The sequence below is a fragment of the Anneissia japonica genome, unplaced genomic scaffold (genome assembly GCF_011630105.1).
Source record: "Anneissia japonica isolate Jap-2015-1 unplaced genomic scaffold, ASM1163010v1 scaffold287960_len3192837_cov198, whole genome shotgun sequence".
NCBI classification, from domain to species: Eukaryota; Metazoa; Echinodermata; class Crinoidea; order Comatulida; family Comatulidae; genus Anneissia; species Anneissia japonica.
In genome coordinates, this window is record NW_022712725.1 from 2552029 (window position 1) to 2558996 (window position 6968).

General features: G+C 36.9%; 1 protein-coding gene across 1 annotated transcript; it reads right to left on the reverse strand.

Annotated features, from left to right (window-relative positions):
• Positions 1-663: 663 nt before the first annotated feature.
• On the reverse strand, positions 664-6689 carry LOC117107981 (NAD(P) transhydrogenase, mitochondrial-like). Its single transcript, XM_033249794.1, has 3 exons — positions 6488-6689; positions 5093-5156; positions 664-4425 (listed from the first exon to the last, which is right to left on the reverse strand). The coding sequence occupies exon 3, from the start codon at positions 4409-4411 to the stop codon at positions 1220-1222; it is 3192 nt and encodes a 1063-aa protein (XP_033105685.1). The 5' UTR covers positions 4412-4425; positions 5093-5156; positions 6488-6689; the 3' UTR covers positions 664-1219.
• Between the last annotated feature and the right edge of the window lie 279 nt (positions 6690-6968).

Consider the following 6968-nt stretch of genomic DNA (forward strand, 5'->3'; position numbering starts at 1 on the left):
TTTAAAAAATCTTAAATCCATAAATCTCAGGCCAGGTCTTTTAAGATAGAAATGCGATGCTGTGGTTCAATTTCGTTTTTATCCTTTTCCAAGTTTCATTAATTTTTTGTTTAATAATACTACTACAAATAGTAATAACAACAATGATGATGATGATGACGATAGTAATAATTGATAATAATATTAATAGCATAAAAAGTGAAGAAAATTGTGCTAATTGCGAAAAAATGTGATTTGTTGGTCATAATATAGTATATATAGTTAAAGCTTAGTAAGCTATATTTAGGCCTAAGTTGTCCTGGATATTAAGTAGATCCCTGATAAATGATCATGAGAAATTTGTTGGCGTTTCATTTTGACTATAATGGTGAGGTGATGATGAATTTTACTATATAAAAGTGTCATTTCCGGCAATCTCGAGAGGTACTGTTTTGTCAAATTTTCTCACCTCAGCCCAAGCCATGGTGGGGCTGAGGTGGTTGTGAAATAACGTTTTTGAGGCCTATGTAAAGTACATACTCAAAGACAATGTTTTTAAGCTTTGTTTTCTGTGGTACTGTATATCACACACACATTAATAAGATCCAAATATGTTTGACCGACACTTCAGAAATGTCCATTTAACTAAAATCGATGGAAAACAATAATAATCATAAACACCAATAAATTTTCACAAATTTGTTTTAATGATCAGTAAATAAATGCTCACATCTTTATGCAATTTTCAATATTCAATTTGCTACCTAAATCTGAAGACCATGATTTTAGCAGTTAAAGTATGTGAAAAGATTATTCAATTGTTAATCAGGGTGCAAAATATGCTAATACTGTAGTCTTTCTTTAGCACTTTAAAAGCTCAGAAAAATACTTTTTATTTTAATTTGGTCTGTTCAATTCATTGGCTAATTATCACAGGAAATGGCTAAAGTAAACAATAATATTAATAATGTTACCATGATAAAGTATTTCAGAAAATAAAACAATTAAAAAACATTTATCTGAATTCAGTCACATTAAGTTTGCACAGCAACCATTCACACAGAAAACATTTCTGTAATGCATATTATTGATTAAATTAAATTGTTTTTTGAAGCACAAAATAGCCCCTGAAAGTTGAATATCTGTCTAATATCATCAGGTCATTCATATAACACAATCCTTCATAATTCTATGACCTCTTTTCTATTTTTAAATATTTTATAAATTGTGTATTTTTTACTCAATCACTTTTGAGCTTATTTAGTAGAGCGTCACATGTTTTCTTAGCATCACCTAGCAACATGGAGCTATTTGGCTTGTAGAAGATTGGGTTATCAACAGCAGCATAGCCTACGCCAAGTGATCGCTTCATTACAACCACTTGCTTAGATTTCCAGACCTGCAGGACTGGCATACCAGCAATGATGGAGTTTGGATCTTCTTCGGCCGCTGAATTAACCGTGTCATTTGCGCCAATAACGAGGACAAGATCAGTTTCTGGAAAGTCATCATTGATTTCATCCATTTCTAAAACAACATCATATGGTACACCAGCTTCTGCGAGAAGCACATTTAGTTGCCCAGGCATGCGTCCTGCTACAGGGTGAATTCCAAACCGGACTTCTTTACCCAAACTTTTAAGGTGGCTCACCATATCTGCAATAGGATATTGTGCCTTGGCAACACACAAGCCATATCCTGGAACAATGATGATTCTCTGTGCATCATTGATCATGTCAACTGCCCCGGCAACATCTACTTCAGTGTGGGTGCCAGTAATTTCCATGGGCTTGCCAGTTCCAGTCGAAGATGTACCATATCCGCCTAAAATAACATTTGGAAGTGACCGATTCATGGCAACACACATGATGTAGGATAGAATGGCACCAGAAGATCCAATCAACGCACCTACGATTGTCATCAGGTTGTTATTCAACATGAAACCTTCAGCACACAATGCCCAACCACTGTAGCTGTTAAGAACAGTGATCACAACAGGCATGTCAGCCCCACCAATTGCCATAGTTAAAGTGACACCCATTGCAGATGACAAGAGGCCAGTGGTTGTCAGAGCACTTAAATCAGCAAAGTAACCTGGATTGGTCATGTAATAGCCAAGAGCCCCTACATTTGCAGCAAGTAAGCCTGCGTTCAACAGATTACGGCCAGGCAACAAGAGGGGGTCGCTTTTAAGAAGACCCTGCAATTTGCCATAGGCTACTAATGATCCAGTAAAAGTGACACCACCTATATACGTGCCAAGAAAAAGAAAAAGCTTAGTCATGGCAGCATGGGCTGGATCAGCTGCAAAAGCTGAAGCCTCACTCATGTAAGTTGAAACACATGTCAGTACAGCAGCTAAACCAACAAAACTATGGAAAGCAGCAACTAGCTGAGGTAGATCTGTGATGGCTACACGCTTGGCAATAATTGACCCAATCAAGCCTCCAACACCTATCATTCCAGCCATTTGTGTATATAACTCTGGTGAAGCTTTAAGGCTCATGAGGGTGGCAACCATACCAGTAGAAACACCCATGATACCAAGAGCATTTCCAAGTCTGCTAGTCTTCTGAGAAGCAAGCCCTTGGAGTGCCCCAACACAACATAATGATGCTGCAAGGTAACCCATCTGCTGGACATCATAACCGCTCAAATGTCCAGCAGCATATGCACCCATGGCTGCTAGGCCAGGAACAGTGTACAAGTAGTTATACTCTGGAGGATCAGTAGGACGGCGGAACATATCCAACATTCTCTGGGTTACAAGAAAACCACCAAAAATGTTAATGGATGAGATAAATGTAGCAGCTGCAGCAAGAGATCCTGCTGTAGAGTTAGGTAAGTAACCACCATTCATACACAGGAGTCCTCCAACTGCAGTTATTCCAGATATTGCATTTGTTACAGACATCAGAGGAGAATGAAGGGCAGGAGTAACACCCCATACAGTATGATAGCCAACAATGCCAGATAAGCCAAAAATGGTTACCATAGTGTTGAATGCTGGTCCAGGAGATACTGTACCAAGGCCAATAATAGAAGCTAAACCAGCAGTATAGACACCAGCAGTTTTTGCGGTGTCAACAAAAGGATTTGGAGGTGGAGGTTCTACCTTGGCTACAGCTTTTGGAGCAGCTTGAGGAACAGCCTCTTCTTTTGGTGCTGGAGGTGGCCACATCATTTGTCCATCTTGAAGTACAAGAGATCCTCTGGTAACTTCATCTTCATGATCAAGGTAAAAGTGACCCTTTGGGCCAAGAGACACTAATAACTTAGAGATGTTGTTAGCATATAATGTACTTGCTTGTGTTGGTAGTCTGCTTGGAAGATCTGTATATCCAATGTGTGTCACTCCTTTATACTTGTAGAGCTCATTGGGTTTGGTTGTTTCAATATTACCTCCCATTTCTGCAGCAAGATCCACAACAACAGAACCTTCATGCATAGATTCAATCATTTCACGGGAGATTAGTTTTGGTGCTGGTTTACCAGGGATAAGGGCAGTTGAGATTAGAATATCAATCTCTTTGCACTGCTTAGCAAACAATTCCATCTCAGCTTTAATGAACTCTGGTGACATCTCTTTGGCATAACCTCCTGTCCCTTCTCCGGATTCTTCAATTTGCACTTCAAGGAACTCTGCTCCAAGAGACTGTACCTGTTCCCTCACTGCAGCTCTTGTATCGAAACCCCTGACAATAGCTCCCATGCTCTTTGCAGCTCCAATTGCAGCAAGTCCTGCTACTCCTCCACCAATGACCAAAACTTTGGCAGGAGGGACTTTGCCAGCAGCTGTTATTTGGCCGGTGAAGAAACGCCCAAAATTATTAGCAGCTTCAATAACTGCTTTGTACCCCGCTATATTTGCCATTGAACTTAAAGCATCAAAAACCTGAGCTCTACTGATTCTAGGTACACAGTCCATTGCTAATACTGTCAGTTTTTTTTCTGATAACTTTTTCAGGATCTCCTTATTTTGTGCTGGGTATACAAAGCTTATAAGGTTGCCCTTCTCCTTGAAAAAACCTGCTTCTTCTATTGTTGGTAATCGAACCTTTAAAACAATATCTGACTGAAAGGCATCTTGTTTTCCTTTGATTGTTGCACCAGCTGCCTCATAGTCCTTATTGGTAAAGTTTGCAAGAGCTCCAGCATTCTCTTCTATAACAACATTGTACCCCTCTTTGTTAAGTATCTTTACAGCAGCAGGAGACATTGCCACTCTAGCTTCCTTTGCAAAGGATTCTTTAGGAACTCCAATGGTCAAATTTTCACAGGGAATTCCTTTTGGAGGAGGAGCAGCATCTCCCTGAGAAGAATTCTTTTTGAACGTGGTAGTGAATCTTCGCCGCTGACCAATGACAGCCTTGCGCATATGTGATGTTGCTGTGCCATCCACGTAGCATGCAGTTTGCAGAAATCGGAACATCTTTAATTAATTTTCTGTAAAACAAACAACATTTTAGACTTAAAAATATCTATGTACATACTGGGATACTAGAATACAGTACATACACATTTAACTATTCACACTCTTTCCTGTACTTAAAACAGGACAAAGAAAATTAGAATTTCCTATTTGTAATTATCGGTCTTATCATTTCCCATTTTTCCAATTTCAATTATTAAATATTGTAAGTAAGAATTTTTCAGACTGGATCAATAAAGAAGTGAAAATTAGAAAACATTTCCTACATCAATTACTTGAAAATGAACATTTTAAAATTGGTTGAATTATAATTGTACATTGATGCAAGAGGTCATATAGAAGAATGGTAGCTTCACTCCAGCTCCCACCAAAATAAAAATTTATGCAAATTTTAATGTCATATTCGCCTTTTACTCTTATGGCCCTTTTGATTCTGGAAGAGATATGCCCCTACTACAAGTTTTTGTCAATCACTTGGTTGCATTAAGAAAAATTACGGCTCTGTCCCAAAATTGAATTCTTGAACAAAAATAAGTGACAATGCATTGAACAATTTTTATAGCATAATTATATAGTAATACATTACAGTATCCAGGGTTTCTGAAAATCTGACATATGATATATTCAATACTTCTACAAAATAGTTAAAATAAAGAATTAAAAACCACAAGTTTACACTACCTGATGTAAGATGAATGGAAATGAAATAATACCACCGAAGGGATCAAACTGCTAGGTGCTGCACCTAGAATAAAACCAAAACACAAAAATAATATAACTGTACGTTAAACCACATTCAGTTGTTACTTGCAATTTTATTTTCGGATTTCATTTCACCTAGTGAATAAAAACGTATTGTTTTTCCGTATTTTACTAAATGGTTGATTGAAATGTTTATTTTGAATCTAGTTACAGTTGTACAGTAACTTTACAATCAATAAATCATTAAGAAAAATATAAAAAAAATCATAAAGAAAATTCTACTATAAACCAAATTTATATGCTAAAAATGGAATGATTTATTTTATTTTATTTTTATTTTTATCTTATTAATTTCGGCAACACAAATGACAAAGAAAATGACATTTATAATAAAACTAAAAAGAAATAAAAGGCATTAAAAAAAAAGTAAAAAACAAAAGGGCACCCAAAAAAAAAAAAAAAAATGAACAAATTATTTGATCAGTCTTTGAGTTTTTTTTTCATTTAATGCAGACTACAGTATATTACTACAGAACAATGGGCTATCCTAGTTTCATTTCATTTATTTATTCCGGAAAAGTACAGAAGCACAACTAAAAAAAATCAGGAACGGAGGAAAAGCCACATGCTCGCTTTGAGGAATCCAATGGCAAAAAATATCACTTCCATGGGAAATCCCAACAAGCATGTGTCGGGGTCAGCAAAAAAAAAAGCATACAATTACATAGCAATATTTTTAACATTAACAATGATGATGATGGTAATAACACCAATAATAATAATAGTAATAAAATAATAATAATAATAATAATAATAATTAATGACAATATTGAAAGTACAATATGATCAAATTAGTTCAGGCTGATTATTAATTAAAAGGTGATTCTTACAAAAAAGGTAGTTCCAATGAAGAATATGAAAATGATTATTCATATGTTAAGAATACTTTGGATATCCCAGCCAACATTGATTCCCCTTCTTTGGTAAACTACTTGGACCTGCCCTACCTAGAGTTCAAAAGGCCTAGGCCTACAGTAGCTAGTGATTTCAAATTAAAGGATTCATAAAATAAAACTTTTTCGGCCTTGGCCTCTAGGATTATGCGATTCTCATTAAACCGAGTCTGCAATTATGTAATAATGTAGTCTGTAAGGTAAGACCAAAATGGATAAAACATGGACAAGAGACAGCAAAGTGAGCAGCTGACAATCGAAAGTTATTGTCTGAATCATGTTCCTTCTCAACAATAATTGGTAAAGCACGGAAGCACACTTTGTACTGTGTATCGACGGCCAGCAGCCAGCTACAAATTCACCCCGTCCATACATATCGACCGGTACGTATAGATGCAACAATACATTTGTGATAACTTACCTGTTTTTAATACTTAAAATTCTCCCACCAGCTTCCTGAGAAGAAACTCTGGTTGGAGATCAAGCTATAATCGCCATATATTGTATAAAAAATCAAATAATCAGTGATTTTTCCAGAGCTCTCTAAGCCCTCCCGGTGAGAATGGCACGCACGTAGACACCGGTTCGTGTGACCTGATCGATGTCGTCGACACACACACACGCTCAAAATGCTACACAGCGGATTTGAGTAAAATACGAACATTCTCTTTGTACCCTGGTTAAGGTCACATTCGTTTTGTCAACATAATAATAGAGCTCTGTCCACACTACCGAATTTTATATGAAAATTTTGTGCACGATGATGTTACCCCATGCTGGCATAACCTTTATTTGTCACATCCATAGCTTAAGACAATTTAGAAAGCCTGCATATACCGGTACTTAACTATTCAAAATAAACAGGGGCGGATCCAGAAAGGGGGGGGGGGGGGGGCCACGAC

Excerpts from the sequence above, each read along its gene's own strand:
- LOC117107981 (XM_033249794.1), bottom strand. The coding sequence starts at position 4,411 with ATGTTCCGATTTCTGCAAACTGCATGCTACGTGGATGGCACAGCAACA.